Source organism: Dermacentor variabilis, chromosome 1 (assembly GCF_050947875.1).
Source record: "Dermacentor variabilis isolate Ectoservices chromosome 1, ASM5094787v1, whole genome shotgun sequence".
NCBI classification, from domain to species: Eukaryota; Metazoa; Arthropoda; class Arachnida; order Ixodida; family Ixodidae; genus Dermacentor; species Dermacentor variabilis.
Genome location: NC_134568.1, coordinates 165,877,573 through 165,894,293, shown reverse-complemented (window position 1 = coordinate 165,894,293; position 16,721 = coordinate 165,877,573). Strand labels below are relative to the sequence as shown.

The following is a 16,721-nucleotide window of genomic DNA, read 5'->3' as shown; positions in this document are numbered from 1 at the left end:
CTTGTTTCACCATTAGGGCTTTTCCAGGTACACTTTGTGTTGCTACACTTCATGAAAAAGGTGTTCATTATTCTCCAGCGAATTCTACCAGCATCTATCCTCTAGCGTTTCTCGAATGGACACCGTAGTTGCCAACTGCCTGTTCACCCGCCTGCTTTTTCCCCACTTTTGCATTGATGTCACCCTTTACTACTGCATACCAAGCTTGCACTTTTCTCATCGCTAATTCAGCATCTTCCTAAAACTGATCTACTTTATCATCATCGTGACTGAATGTTGGAGCATAGGCTTGTACTACCTTTAATCTACACCTCTTATTAAGTTTGATTACGACTACTGCTATCCTCTCATTAATGCTGTAGAATTCGTCAATGTTGCCTATGTCCTTATGGATTAGGAATCTTACCCCGTATTGCTTCTTATGAGGGAGACCTCTATAGCAGAGGACATGGCTGTTATTTGGCAATGTGTAAGCCTCACCAGTTCTAATCTCACTAAGGCTGATAATTCCTCAAAGAGTCCTGTTAAGCTAGCCTCACTCGAGAGGGTTTGGGTGTTAAACATTGCAAGGGTCAGTTTCCATTGGCGGCCTGTCTGGACCCAGAGATTCCTAGCACCCTCTGCTGCGTTACAGGTCTAACTGCCGCCTTGGTCAGGTGCTCCACAGCTGCTGGGGACTGAGGGCCATTGGTTAATTGTAGATATCATCAGGAAGGTTGTAGCTGAATACTGCACCAGGGAGGCCAATTCCTATTCTGTGGAGGGAGCGTCTTTGTTCAAACTTAGTGGGCCTTCCTAATTTGGTTGTACCTGGATTAGTATAGCCCCACTCGCTCTCAGCATCTTTCGCCAGTGTGAGGCATCACTCCAAGCCTGCAGATGTAGTGCACTGGAGATTGTCAAATTTTTAAAAAAACCGAGGGGGGGGGGGGGGGGATTTGGACTTCCGACTACCGCAACTGAGCATTCGGCATAGCTCAGTAAGATAATCCCGCAGGCAGCAAGGCTACCTTGTCACCGATAAGTACGGCCCAGAGGGCCCAACATGCCGAAGAGATCTGCTCATTTGTCTGCCTTTTGCGGGTTTTATCGTCACAGGTTGCACGGTATAGTGTCAATTCTCGGTGGCCCTAACCTTTTGTTTCCCGAATCTCACGCGTGCACGCGGTCTTGGGTGCGCCTAGGTACACAATATATTTTCGCTAAAATTGAACACCACTTAACCCTTGTGTGTAAAAATAAAAAAGGGAAAAGTTTTCAGCGCTTACCAAGAGGCCCCGAGTCGCGTATCATCCGCTCGTCACATCTACTTGTCCCTTGGCGTCCGAAAACTAGCGCTCTGAGAAATTTGGAGGACACTTAAACTTCCTCTTTAAGAGAGGAATGCGATAGCATTAAAAAATCTCCAACTGCTTCTCACACATCCCGGCAACTGCAGTGTACGTAACCGTAATGTTTACCGGGAAATGCTCGCGGTGAATGCTATGTACAAAGGCGGGCTTTCTGGTTCCAAATCTTTCTGATCTTTCTAATAGAGGGCAATTAAATTATGGTGACCTGACGTTTACTGTTTTTGCAGTGAGGTAGAAATAAAGGGTGACTTATGCAATTATCTACATAGTAAAGCAATTGCTTTATTAAATGTCTTAATTACTGATTCTAGAGGTCCAATGAGTTTGACAAATTGAAGCCTGTCCCTGACATTATTTAAGCAGACCATAAGAGTTTAAAGAACAGAGCTATCTAGGAAGCTATATGACCCATGAGGTCCTACAGCAGAATCTCAATGATAGGAATCAATCTGTGGGGATGGTGGAAAAAAATTTAATCACCCAAAAACAAAAAACTTGGAAATTAAAGTAATGAAATGCAAGCACACCTGAAAATTCTTTATATGGGACAAAAGAAAGCTTGAATGTCTTTTTACATTTTCTTCATTGCAAGATCCTCCAGAAGGCACCTTTCGAAACCATAAAAACAGTCGCGGGTGTTGTCGCTGACCTCGTCCGCACCCGTAGCATGCCTTAGAATGTCAAGCGCGAGTACATAGTGTCTTAGCTGTTAGTGGTGATTGCTAGTCGTTGCACATGTTTGCATTTTTGTCTCCATCATCACTGGAGACTGCAAGCTCCGACACAACTTCATCCATGACGTCTTCGACTATGCGCACACCGCAAGTGACAAGGTCATCATTAGTAGTGACGAAGTCTTCCAAGCAGCACTCGGAATTCAGCTGGTCCCATTCCACGATTGTCGGTTCGACTGGTGCTGGAGAGGCTACCATAGGACTGAAAAAGCCACACTTCTGGAAACAATTGGCTACAGTCACCGATGTGATGTAGCCTCAAGCCATGGCTACGAAGTGTATGATTGCCAACAAACTTATCCATAGGTTGCTGTCTCTGCAGCAAATTTTTGCGAGAAGACGGTGGACCAGAAGGGGTTGGAAAATGGTGCTTGACATTCTACTGAGTCACCTGCTTCCGGTGGGCGGCGTACTGGCAGGAATCAGGATGATCTTCCTATTGCTATCAGATATCTTTCTGTCAAGGAGGGAAAGGAGTTCCTGGAACAGGACTGCTGTTATCTACGCCTTTTTGTTTGCCCTATAAACACAAGGCAAACGGCGTTCTCATTTAAAGCATTGGGGGCTTCACATACTTCCCGATGAGTGTAGGCTGAAGTTTTTTCAATCCGTCAGCACTGCACCAGAACACAACTACTAGCCTTTCCTTATTTTTTTGTCTACACTGGCTTGCCTGCACTTTAAAACAGTTTTTCTCAGGCTGCATGTTAAACACCCACCTCATCAACGAAAAAAAAATATCGAGGCTCGTATACAGCTATAGGTAAAGGTAGCGTTCTTGTCGTCCAATCACTGATGACGGATTGGTCGGCCTTCTGTGCCTCAATGCTTACGCCAGGCCGTGTCTTGCTTTAAAGGGACACTAAAGGTTACCAGAAAGTCAAGTTAAAGCGATAAAGAAATGCTCTAGAACGTCTAAGGCGTCAATATAATCGCAAACAGAGCTTTAGTCCCCGAGAAATTGAGGTAAATGCACGACACGATTTGAGACCCCCCAGCAACATTCCAGTACTAGCCCAATGACGAAAGCACTCCTCATCATAATTTATGTCACTAGTACTCAACTACTTGTATTAAAAAGATAATTTCATTAGATTATAAGACAGAAGAAAATGCTACTTGTCTACTTCTATTCAATTCTAAGAAAAGATAACATTTTGACGTTACCCTTGAACAGTATGGGTGATCGAAAGGTTTCGTTTTCGCTCTACTCTGCACACTCGACTTTATGCCGCGCGCGCTTTGGAGTTTCAGTTGCTTCTTTATCGCGTCGTACTGCGGTGGTCCTGCTGGCTCGCGAAACTTGCATTTGGAACAAGCAGCGAGAATGCCACGTCCATATGATGTCCTGAGATGCGCGAACGGTCCGCGGAACTTGGCCAAGGGCAGTTGCAGCAGCGAATCCAATGTTACTTATCACTGTGTGCCAACGACTGAACCTCTCCGTTCGAAGTGTTTAAGTGCCGTACCTCTGCCACAGCTGCACTTTCCTCCAGAGGATTACGAGTTCAACGCCGACTTACTGAAGTTGCATGAAGTGCCTTTCAAAGCAGGCCGTCGTCGTAGTAGTACGCAACGACGCCGGCAGCGCGAGCCCTCAACAGCAGGTCACGTTCATCAGTGCTTAAATCGCTGAACTCGAGCCCAGCGTCGCGAGCTAGTGTTGTTGTCAGGGTCATCCATTGCAACGAGCGTCGAAGTTGGCGTCATAAAATAAAGAACCAGCTTATCGTCGTGCACTTTCCCTTCCGCTAGCCACCACAGTTCCGCTTTCACGCTACTGTCGCCTCTGTCTTGGCTCTGTTTCTGGCCGCGCGTTTGCGTTTTGTGCGGAAAAGCCGTAGCGCCATCTGCGGGAGGCATTTTACTCACCGACGGCGCAACGTCACTATGAGACCATGATGTCAATACTCCTCGATCGGAGGGCGGGTGATTTGAACTGCACTAGAGGTACGCGGACGCTTCAGAACGCATTTTCTCTTAAAATAAGTATCTTCTTCGCACGAAACAAGCGTTTCGAGGCTTCTGGGATTGTATTTCAACAGTCCACGTTGACTTAATAATAACCTTTAGTGTCCCTTGAAAGCAGTGGAGCCACCCGCCCGAGGCCTGAAAACCTTCAACGCTTATAAAAAGCACGATCTCGTCAGCTGTCTTATGCACAACTTCACCGCCTCTATTTAACATGCCAGAGAAATGTCTTCAAGCTGGACATGCTGCGCTGTTTTTGCTTTCTTCGTGTTAACACTAAAGCACTCCACATTTTTCAGAATTTGGTAGCGTTGCCTGACAACCGTGCTCAGTGTCGATGTAGCAAGGCGTAGCATGTTTTCATGTTGGACATGTTTTCCTTTGCAACGTCAAAGTGCTTCCTCTTTCAGTCTTCATCCACCTTTCTCAGAATTTCGAGCTTCTCTTTGAAGGGCTTTCCACTCCCGAGAAGACATCTTTGTCGAGTACAACTTGCAATAATATCCCCACACCTGTCGAAGCAGCTGAAGCAATGAGTTGCAATGAGCAATGGCATGCGAACTCATCACTGCATCGCCCCAAGCCAGGTGATGAGCCAGAGTGTGAGAGGAGATGGGGAGAGAGAGTGAGCACATCCATGCATGCACACACGCAGAAGGCAAAAGCTATTTGTACTTTTTAGGGGGACACGCGGGGAGAAAGTCACGGCAGAGTAACATAGGTCACCCTGGCAACAGGAATGCGACTAATGCATCGGTGCGACAGCTTTGTCAGCCTGACAACAGCCAGCACCACGCTATACCAGCTTGCCGGCACCTCATGGTTTGCCAAGCTAGTTTGAGCCAATTGGTATCTTCTCACTGGCTCCGTCGGGGATTGCACGGTAATGGACTTGGGCCAGAATTTTTGAAAAATTCTTACCATACCGAAATTCGCATTAGGGTTGATCGTACCTTCGAGATTCTACTGTATTTCACTTAACAGACTTGATATGACTGAAACTGGCCACGGAAAAGAGCTTTCACAATGTTGATTTCATGACTCTTGCCTTTCATTATACTCCCACCATTACCAATGGCATGGATTACCACCGTATGGGTTTGTTTCCTTTGTAGCTTTGACTAATGTTGAGTGAATGACATGTTTTCCCCTTTTGTGGAGCCATCTTGGTACACAATAGGATAGCTACATGGCCATGCAACCACCATAACCCCTACAGCAAACTTCTTCCCCCCCCCCCCCATTTCCCCCTGCTTGTTGCTTCAACATGTTTTCCAGTATGTGCTTTTGCATACTGACACCTTTGCACGAACACAAGCGTAAACTTTAATGTCCACATATGATGCCTTGACCTTCCAGGTGATGGCATGCAATAAACTAGAAACCTTTTGTGCATAATATAACCTATTCAGTCATATGCAAAGGTTCAGCCTAAGTGAAGTTTCCTAATATTGCGAAACAATGCTAGCCCATTAATGAAGTCTCAATCAATTCTGAATTCAGCCCATATCTGCCATGGGCATTTTTTTTTTGTGACAAGCATATCTTCCTATCAGCTTAATGCATCAACATGTGGATTACAGATGTGTGTGGTCTCATGTTATCTTCCTTTCACATGTGGGCATAGACTTATTTTTCATTATGCATGCTGGAAAGACCACATGAAGGGTCCTGATTAGCTCACAGTGTCTTGTTCGAAATATTTTAATACCACATTCCTTCATCCACAAGCTCCTAAAAATGTAGAATGGAAGAAACTCTTGCAATTGCCACAGGTCACCTCTTCAGAGTGGTGACTGGTTTTCTGCAAAGTAGTGGCACCAGAACTAATAACCTGCCAAAAAAAATCCATGCTATGTGCCGCATCTTACACAGCTGAATACATATTTCACAGCTTTCAACATTACCCACCGCAGTAGCTTAGTGACTATGGCGTTGCACTACTAAGCTTTAGGGTGTGGGTTCAACCTTGGTGGCAGAGATGGCATTTCGATGGGAGCAGCATGCTTAAAGAGTTTGTGTACCGTGCATTGGGTGCATGTTAAAGAACCTTAGGAGGTCGAAATTAATCCTGAGTCCACCACTGCGGCATGCCTCATGATCATTCCGTGGTATTGGAAAGTAAAGCCCAGAATTATTAAGCTTTCAATATTTCAGAAAATGTTAGCAGAGGCAAAGGTCCTTCCATGTAGCTTCTTTTCTTGTTAGTATATGTTAAGAATACAAACTAATGTTCAAAAATTTCTTGACCTGCTACTTCCACATTCGTTTTATTCCATAGATGATTCTATAGAATAAGTTACATTTTAAAATATCCCCCTATGCATACAGGCAGAAGCTATCAAAAGAAACAATACATATCTACAGCAATATATCTGAATATCAGCTCATTTTGCTGCATTCAGTTGAGCTAGGGCAAAAATTGATGATAAAATGAACAATACTTACTTCAGGTGACGGTTCAGCTCCTCAATATAATTTTTTTGGTCCAACACAGCAGTCATGCTTGCAGGTTCAACCCTAGTGAGCAAAAAGCAATCAGGCAACAAACACTGTATGCGCACAAGGCTGCACTTATGCACACAGAACTTGCAAGCAGACTGGGAAAGAGTGAATATAGCCAGCTTATGTTAATTAAACCCCGGTTAATTCGACTTTTTTGTTAATTCAATCCTGACCGCACATCCCGGCTGGTGCCCATGCCTTTCTATGGGCCCAAACTTTTATTATTTTGTTCCTAAACTTGGGCTCCACCGGATAATTCAAACCTGTGCAGTCAGCACACACGCACCTGACCCCTATGATAACCTCAATAACGACTCCCCTTAGTGGCAGCATTTGTCTTGGCGGAGCTTAAAGGGGACCTGAAACATTTGTTGAACATAGTAAGAAAATATTGCTGATCTGTTAATGAGGCTGGTGGATCATGCCCGACGAGCAGCCACGCTCAGTGGTGCCCTGGAATAGGGGCGCCAACCATGCAGGCCGGAGATCGTCACCAACCAATAGAAGATGAAGACATCTGGCCCGACCGCTGAATTACTCTTTCTAGAACAATAAAGTTTACTTCCTCCTCCCTCCTCCTCCTCCTCCTGTGAACATGTGAGCCAAATATCACTGCACTGCATGCAGCAGTGAATTTACAGTCAAAAACAGAAAAAAAATCACTTGCGCTCGCTTCTGTAGCATCGTCATGCAGTGTAATCAAAAGCAGTTGGACCCACTTTAGACACATAGAAAATGGGCACACGTTTTATTAGGGGGAATGTTAGAATTGCGCAAATACACACTGCCAAATCAATCAGCAGTGTGTTTTGGCATTTTTTCTGCTTCTTGTCTAATTCGACCCACCAGATAATTTGATCAATTGTTGCAGTGCTGTCAGGGTCGAATTACAGGAACTCGACTGCACTAACACTGTGGCGATTTGAAAAGTGGAGTCAACATATGATAGCAGACAATGCTGTCAAACAGCATGGCAGAAGCAGACATACTGGAATTTTTTTGCAATTTACAACTAACTGCCACAATCTACAATTGGTTGATAAGACAATGATGAAGTGTATACTAAGGATAACAAGGGTCTTGGACAAATACTTTCAGCAAGCTGAGTCACAGTTGAAAACATAAGCATTTACCCTAACTGTTAGGACGAATAAAGATGTAGAGAAATTAAACTTACCCTTCTGTGGATACATCACTGTGAGAATTTTCTCGAAGATAAAGGCCAAAGTCAATGACCCCTTGCTATAGTTGAAAGAGAGATAGAGAGAAAAACAAAAAAGCAGAGTAAATGTGCACCAAGTAAGCCAGGAGTTCTACACAAAGACATACACATCTCCATATAAAAAATCACTCACTGACAGCTTGAAGCAAGGAACACCTTACAACAACACAACTTCACCTCATTAGTGCATTTCATGTATACCAGTAATTAAAATAAAGCCTTCAGTAAGTTCTTATACAGTCGTTCCCATGCCAAGTAATTTTTAAATGACCCCTGGAGTAGCTGAGTGGCTATGGGTGCTGCTGAGTTCTGCTGAGCTCGAGGATGCATGTTCGATCCTGGCTGCGGCAGCTGCATTTTGATGAGGGCGAAACGCGAAAATGTTTGTGTACTTCGATTTGGGTCCAAATTAAGGAACCTCAGGTGGCCAAGACTAATCTGGCGCTTCTAATGCCCAATGCCCCATAACCCACTGTGCAGCCTCGGGATGTTAAACTCCATGACTTCATTTTTAAATGTTCATGTCTGCATGAATGTGGATTTCCCACTTTCTCTTTGCCATTAAACTTTTCCACATCAAATTGTGAGGCGTCCCTTTTTGTGAAATCATGTGAGGGAGGTACAGTGTGACATTTTCTTTCAATCATGTGTTAGATAACTAATGTATGCTGATGCTGTCTTTTTGCAAGTGTGTGAGTTTGCTCAGACTGTTTGAATTGGTTTGCTTCGAATATTAAGGTTCCCCCCCCCCCCCAACCAAAACAATAATGGCACAGCAATGTGGGGTCAGAACTGAATACACATTTTTATTTATTTTTTTTATGAAGGAAGGCTTCAATTATGTAGTGACAAAAATATTGCAGTTGATTAGCTTGCAAGTAAATTAGTATATTTTAAAGTTGTATGCTTGGAAAATTTTCATTTATTTGTTCTGAAAATGTAAATGTTTTCATTTCTTTCTAAAAGAAGTTTTGCTGGAAGTTGACTAAAAATCTGCAATAAAACACTCAGCCTATTTATTCTAGGATGTGCCCTAGAAATGAGAAAAAAACAAAACAAATTTTTTTAAAAGCAAGAATTCTTTGAAGTTTTGCCTTATCACTAACATTTTGTAACCTTAGGCAAAGTGTGTGATTTGAACTCGCATTACCCATTATAGTACACAAGAGCATTGTGAGTGAATAAACATGTGGTTGGTTCATATCCTAATATTTCTACTAAGCGAAAATTCCCTGCAATCATATTTCACTGCATCTTGACTGAACACATCCTGGCCTGTATACAAGGTGGCTTTAAAATATGCAAAAGTAAACACGTCAAAGGACAGGTTTTTCTCAAGTTCAGCTCCAATCAGCAATGTCACACCAAACTCAGCCTGGGCCTCTTTCAGTACTTTCTCCCATGGCTTATAATATCTGTGCCAGAGGTGGAACGACAAATCTGCCAACTAGGAAGTGAATCGGGAACTCTGTAACAAGAACCTGGGAACTGCAGTGCGTAGGGACGTGCACAGTAATTTGTATTCATACATGCTCAAACATTCAATGTCGAACTTTTGTGTTCACTCTAGAAAGCATTCATACAATGCCTGACCCATGTATCAAATGTGCAACACTATCTTGTGTTCAGTGCAAATCTGACGAGAAAATTTGAGTGTTGGATTCATGCGCAAGTGCATCCTAATCCATCTATATATGCTGGCCAATGATAGCTAACCAAAGGCACTTATTGTAATAAACATCAATACCTCCAATTATGACTCGTAAAACATCCTTTTCCATTAATACGATCCTTCAAAAAACACAGCTTTATTATATTAAAATTCAGGGTGAAACATGGTGTAGACACACAAAATTAAAATTCTCAGAAGAAATTAGGCAAAGTAAGAAATCGTCTTTAATGTTTCTTTAGAGGGGTTCTGAACCACCCCTCGGGCTTGACGAAAAAACATAGTCCGCGGGTAGCATACGCTGCTGTGAAGATAGCCATATTTTGCAGTCGTGCGCGGGGTGTAGCGCACACAACAGGAGCGTGAAGTCACCTTTTTTTCAAATGCTCTCTTCTCATGCGAAGCCTGCTCCTCACTCTATTCTGGATGCTTTATTTCGTAATATAGCAGATTCCAATTTGCAGCTACTATTGGCCAATGGCTGATATCAATCAAGAAGGGTGTCTGGATCAGTGTGCTTCTTCCTACTGTTACTGAGTGTATTTATTGATGCAGTTTAACAAACAGGCTGAAGTAAGCGAAAATCTGCTTTTGAATTTCGATCAGAATTACTTACGTACTTCCGGAATAAGCCTACTATCGTCTGCTCATGCTCAGCTGCGGCCGCCCATGTAGGAATTAAACTTTGGCAACCCTTCTTATTGGTGTCATAGCCATCGGGTCTCGCTAGTTTCGACTCATTTTGAACACTCAACTAGCCTCAAACCACGCAAAACTTAATGGGGCCCTCACCAGGTCTGGCCATTTTGAGCTGACCGGTGCACAGCATACAATGCGTGATAATGATTGTGTCTGCAAAGCATTCCATCGCTACGCGCCGTGGAAAGATCTGGAATTTCAAACTGAATGACGTTTTCCCTCCTCCTCGTGGCCGCCGCGCTCCTAGCCGGAGGATGACATACACGTGCTAGTGCTCCTACGTACACGTGCTCACGCTGCGACATTGCTCGTGGTGACAGGTGACTTCGAGAATTAATCAAGGCAACATCTGCTATCTGTGTAATATGTTGCTAGAATAGACGAATTAAAGCTTAGAGAAGTAATAAAACACACAAACCAAATGTCTGCATGTTTTTGTTTTACTTCGCACCGCAGCAAAAGAGATGTACTTCCGTTTCGTCTGCTTGTTCCCATGTCGTGCAGTCGTCTGCGCAGACACTGAAACTATGTCATTTTCTACCATGTTCCAGCGCAGGATCATGCTCTGTGATCCGCTTGTGTCTGCCTCAGTATTCGTGTAGCACAGACTTATACTGCTAGTCAGATGTCCTCGTGCACAGCGTGCAAAATCGCGCGCTGCGCAAAATGAGACAGTCGCAACCGCTCACGCGCAACGCCGTCAGTGCAAGTGTGCTGCACCGCAAAAAAGCGAGGGAAAAAAAAATTAATGCAGGGCTCGCGACGTATGCGTCACACGATCGTCGAGGTCCGGTATGGGAGAACGCAGGGAAAGAATTTTGCTTGCAAAGGCTGGACAGGGCAACTGGAGAGAGTGTCTTGCGTGGCAGTGGAGCTCGCCTCCCGAAATCATGGGTTTGCAGCACTGAAATACGTATTTCTATCTCGGCTATTGATGAGCGGATATGAAACATTTTTGTGGCAAAACATTTTCAGTACCAACTTCCAGGGTATAACAGAAGTTTACTGAGTGGCCTAGTGAAGGGCCTTTTAAAGTCAGACCACACGCACGCTTTCCAGCATGCACTCACTCCTAGCCGCTCCTGGTTAGACACTTTGGCAGACTTCACTTTGTATTGAGTGTGACAGCGCTTCAAAATGTGCAAGTTGGATGCAGCTACTATCCATCGGTCACGCTGGTGCAGGGCAAAGCCGGTTCGTACCCTGCAGCACAGCCAGACTGCAGTGTGTGAGTGTGCACTCAAGTCCTGTCGTGCACAAAACAAATGCTGTGCGTACACGCTACAGTTGGATGTAGCTGCTGTCTGCTACGTAGCATAGATACTGCGGCCACCACTGGGTGCCGCGACGAGTCTGCTGGCTGAGCGCACTGCGGCTGACTCAGGACAACCGTGTTTGGCTACGTTTGGCTAAAACTGGAAGTAGTTGCATCTACATGAACATCCAAAATCAAATTTGAACTGTGCGCCTCAGTGACCTTTAGTAAGCGAAGCGTCATAAGCATGTCCTGCTCCGCCGCAGCCTTTGCAGGGCAAGGCATTGAAGAAGGAATGGGAGCACAGCTAATGGAATCATACGCGACCTTTGACTGCCAATAACTCCGCCACTTCTGAATGCATTGAAGTACTTTCTGCCGGAGAGTATGTCTGAAATAGTCGATTTTAACTTCGAATGCATTTCTCGAATTCGATAAAAAGTGGTTCAGGGCGTCTTTAATGTGCACTATATTCATTTCAACCATACAACTTATGGGCATGTAAGTTAAACATACCAGCCACGCAAAATTGATCAGCAAGTACAGCCAACTTTCATTAATGCAACCCGTTGATGGGATCATGATCTTGTGGACAAGTAGGAGGGTAAAATCTGTCAGAACTTTCTACTCCTATATTTATTTGCCAAGTAACCCGTGGTTGCCAGCCATACAGTAAACGGTATTTAAATGCCACTAAGAATTGTTTTAATCAAATTCAATTCTGAGATTCCACATGCTGGAACAATGATCGAGGGCTTCAGATTAATTTTGACCACCTGGGGTTTCTTAACTAGCATTGGCTTTATGCACCAACATCAGGCCCAGCTTCCACTACACTTGAAGACACCCATAAAACACACGTATCTTCAATATAATCCTGTGGATTTTGCCATCACAGCTGATCATGCTTGCTGCTCATGTGTGCACAATGGCACTGCTTGTCAAAGGGCTACAGACCACACACTCTCCTGTTGACAGTAACAAATCTTCTATCTCTTCAGAAAGCAGCACAAAGCCAGCACCTCTCTGTTTCTTTTCTATGTTCGCTCATCACCAAGGCCTAAGTGGAAAATCAATTTACATTAAGCATATCTTTTCCCCTAGAGTCATACTCATTGTCTCGACTAGGAAAACTACACACAAAAGCTGCTATGACACAAACTTTTGGCTGCCAGCAGTAGCTTGGGTGCACAGTTGTGTGTCACCTGATGTGTTTTACACCTGCCACTTTTAGGATCAAAACAATGAGATGATACTTATTAAAATATGTATTCCTGCCAGCAAAATCTCCTGTCAAGATCAAATTAAACAATGAACTGAATTGACAATCCTGAGTCAAATCAATGGACATGAATTTACTAGATGAACACCAGGAAAAAAAAATGCAAATACATATAAGCCTTTCTTATCTTTTGAAAGAAAATTACATTTCCATGCTGTAATGGCATGTGCAAATGTACTAGTCCTTTTTCTTTTTGGTCAGCCACCGTGCGTAAAGTGGCAGTGCACTTTCAGCAGACAATCATAGGCTACCTTACTATCAATTTACTAACAACAGAAATTGTGTAAGGATGTGAATTTTTAACATGACAAGTGTACAGGGTTGACAGATTTAGCATACACACAAGGACGTCTTCCAAGAGACTCAGAAAGTTCAAGAAATGAACAAGCATGGTGTCACACGCCCATAGGCAAACATGAACACATCTCACTCGATCACCGCAGACACTCACTGTCAAAAAACTTACGTGAGGAAGAGTGGCAGCAGCAGCGAGCAGTTTGTTTTTCGTGCTGCCTCTCATTTCAATGAGAACTAAGCTGCGAAAACACAGCACACATGAAGCTATCAGCCCTCAGCATGTTTAGACTCTGTACCCACTGCACATCGCTTTCAAGATAGGGCCCGCGCACTCACGCTTCAGCTGCGCCATATGCTGTTGCCACCAGAATGCAATGCCAGAATGTAGACAACAATGAAAGCTCAGCCTAAACCCAAATGAACAAGATGAAAGACAGCATCAACAAACTACACACCTGTGAATCGAGGTCTTCTTCTTTCACACAAAGGTTACAATCAATGACATTTAGCCCAACAAGAAGACCACCAATAACAACAGCTTCTTCAGACAGAATCAAGGCATCATCCTCGTAGAAGTCCCTGAAAAAAGTTTACTCTTTTAGCGGACAATGCAGAACAATATACAGTAAAATATATAAAAATAAAAACCTGGGACAACAAAGCAGATGGGAAATGAGAAAGAAGGCTAAGCTGTGGCAGGAAACATGGCAGAAGTTTTGATTCCACTGCAGCAGTGGTATACAAAATATGCACCTACCATTTTTGCATGTTTCCAGAGGGTTTTCCTGAACAAAAGCTAATAAAAAACAAATGTTTAAAGATCATGCAGATGAAGAAGAAGAACAACGAAAAAGATAAGTGCGGAGGCATCGGAAGCTAATTGGTAGGGGGTCACTTGCCAGCAACTAAACCTGGCTGAGTATCTGTACAGAAGCCATCCAGACATCAACGGTGGAAGCCGCACCCTTAGCTCTTGCCCCCACTTATGCCACTGGGCAAATGACATGGAGAGGATAATTTAAAAGGAGAGTGAATTCAATTTTAATGTTGAGAGCACATTACATGGATCAGTGCACCACCATTTGCCACATTCCTGAACTTAACTTTTCCCAGTATGACATACGTGCCTTGCTCCATATTTCCATCAAAACCACTATGGCTTGACAATGGGACCACCCCAAACATAAGCAAAAGTGCCTCCATGGACTTGACACTGGTTTGTGATTCTGGCTTCCACTTCAGTTGCAGAGAGGCCAAGAAACACTTGTCCATCGTTTATGGCTTGGTATGGCGTACACTTGCTGATACTATCACAAGATTGGACATGAACAGGGCCCTGACTGCAGCGTCTGTCACACTTCCGACACAATAGATCATGTAATTTGCGTGTGCCCTTAATATGCGGCTGAGCGAAGGACACTTAAGTTTAGTGTTGACTGCTTGAACTCCCACCCCTTTTACGGAAGAAAAGATTTTAGGCACGTGGAAGAGAGTTGACTATGCCAAATGCACCATAATATTATTCTTGAATTTTCTATGTTAGACCAGCTTAGACAGTCACCTTTAGGACCTGTTACGACGTAAAGACAGTGTGAAATGTGTTTGCGCGAAAACGTTTTGTGTGGTTCAGATTACCCCTGCGTGTAGTGTGCGAGTCTGCAAAAACGAGCATTGACTGTGATAACTACTAATTCGGGTCATTCCGGGAGCAACATTTTTCATGATAATCAGGTACTATCGTTTTGGTCCTTGCGCAACTATAAAACTTCGCTCTTTATCAACACTATCATAAACACTAATTCTCCCCTTCCGTTAACCTCTTCGTTTTACCTTCTCGTAGTACAAGGCAAGCATCCAATTGCAATTTTAACCTGCCCAAATGTAACAATGCATATGGTGAACGCCTGATCGAGTTCAGTGGTGTCAAAATATGGAATGAACTACCAATAGAGGTTAAAGCAACGAGAAATTTTAAAATGACCCCTAAACTGCATTACAAATGTAATGTAACTCTCTCTGAAACTCTTATTATGTGAATTTTCTTTTTGTGTCATTTTTCTCTTGGATTCATTGTGTGTATTTCATAAACATGTTCTATTACAGTTGTACATTATGGTGTTGTATACATCTCAATTGTTCTTCAGCCCTTCACGCTCTGTGGCTGAATTGCTTGCAATTTTTGTATTGGACGGGCCACTAGCCTTAGCAGCTATTGGTCCAAACAATGTTTTGTACATAATTAATGTTTTATTGAATAAACGTTCACATAAAAAAAAAAGTGCACATCCGCATATTGGACATGTATATATAGTCACTCATTGTACCTTATCATAATCACCTGCCACCTATTTTTCTCTGTATCTCCCACTTCGCATTATCCCAGTGAGGAGTAACAGGCTAAAGACACATGCTCTACAGGCTGACCTCTCCTCCTTTCTCTTCATTAAAATCTCCTCCTCCTCCTGAGCTCAAAATTAATTATTAATAAAACAAATAAATTGAAAATGTGATGATCGTGATGCCTCAATCAATAAGTGCTGTCTGCCATGAGTGAATAACAAGCGTGTGTAATTAAATGATGCCCTATCATTTTTATTCATTGCATCAAATTGACTGCATCTTTATAGAAATTACAACGGGGGTGTTCGCCTAGCAGCACTAGTTCTAGTTTTGTAGCGGTAGGCTGAGACAAGTCGGTTCTATAGCGAAATGGGAAAGCAAGCACTTCTCGTCATCATTTTCTTTTCCCCAGCACCATGCCCACTGCTCAGTGCCTTCAATACAATCACTCCCCACCGAAGGAGCAGCCATCCTGGTGACCTAAGGACAGGAGAACTCAGGGGGGTCATGGCATTGCTTGAGCCGGGAGACATGGAGAATTTTCTGGCCGTGACGATGCTGGTCGGAAGATGCTTCTATTGGCTCGATGAGGTAGTTTACTGCAGATGTTTGTTTCAGTACCCGATAAGAACTGTGGTACTTGGAGAGCAGCTTGAAGGAAAAGCCTGCAGGAGTAGAGAGCACCCACAAGCAGACCAGCGAGCCTGGAGAAAAGCATGTAGCCGTAGTGGATGAATCGTGGTGATGCTTTTGGCACCACTGGTCCTGGGATGTGAACGAATGAGCGAGCTGCCGACATTCTTCAGTGTATGCAGCCGCTCTAGAAACAGTCGTCCAATCCTAAGCATCTGGCTGGTAAGGTAGAATCATGTCCATAGTGCATGAAGGTTTGTGTCCGTAAAGGAGAAAAAAAGGGGAGAACCCAGTGGTGCTTTGCATGGAAGTATTGTAAGCGTAGGTGACAAAAGGCAGAATGCGATCCCAATTCGAGTGGTCAGATGAAACATACATGGCCAACACGTCGCCGAGGGTACGGTTAAAACGCTCTGTCATCCCATTAGTTTGAGGATGATATGCTGTGGTAGTGCGCGGTGAATGATGCGACACTCCTTTAGCAATGCTGAAATGACATCAGACAAGAAAATGCGACTGCTGTCGCTCAGTATTTCTCAAGGTGCTCCATGTCATAAAATAAGGTTTTGAAGGATAAAACAGGCGACGTCTTTTGCTGTGGCAGATGCTAGGGCTGAAGTTTCAGCGTACTGCGTGAGGCGGCTGATATCAACAATAACCCAGCGGTTGCCACTTAGAGTGTTGGGAAGCGGACCGTATAGGTCAATGCCGACACAGTCGAATGCTTGCTGTTGGAGTTGAAGGACGGACTTCGGTATGAAA

At 43.8% G+C, this 16,721-nt stretch overlaps 1 protein-coding gene across 3 annotated transcripts in view; it reads right to left on the bottom strand.

The window, feature by feature from the left end:
• Positions 1 to 16,721, bottom strand: part of LOC142587778 (RUN and FYVE domain-containing protein 2-like) — a 108,854-nt gene that overhangs the window by 58,528 nt on the left and 33,605 nt on the right. For all 3 annotated transcript variants that reach the window (XM_075699040.1, XM_075699030.1, XM_075699050.1), the window contains 3 exons: positions 13,442 to 13,565; positions 7,740 to 7,804; positions 6,506 to 6,577 (listed from right to left, as the gene is read on the bottom strand). In XM_075699040.1, coding sequence (XP_075555155.1) covers positions 6,506 to 6,577; positions 7,740 to 7,804; positions 13,442 to 13,565 — 261 coding nt within the window. The remainder of the gene's footprint in view (positions 1 to 6,505; positions 6,578 to 7,739; positions 7,805 to 13,441; positions 13,566 to 16,721) is intronic.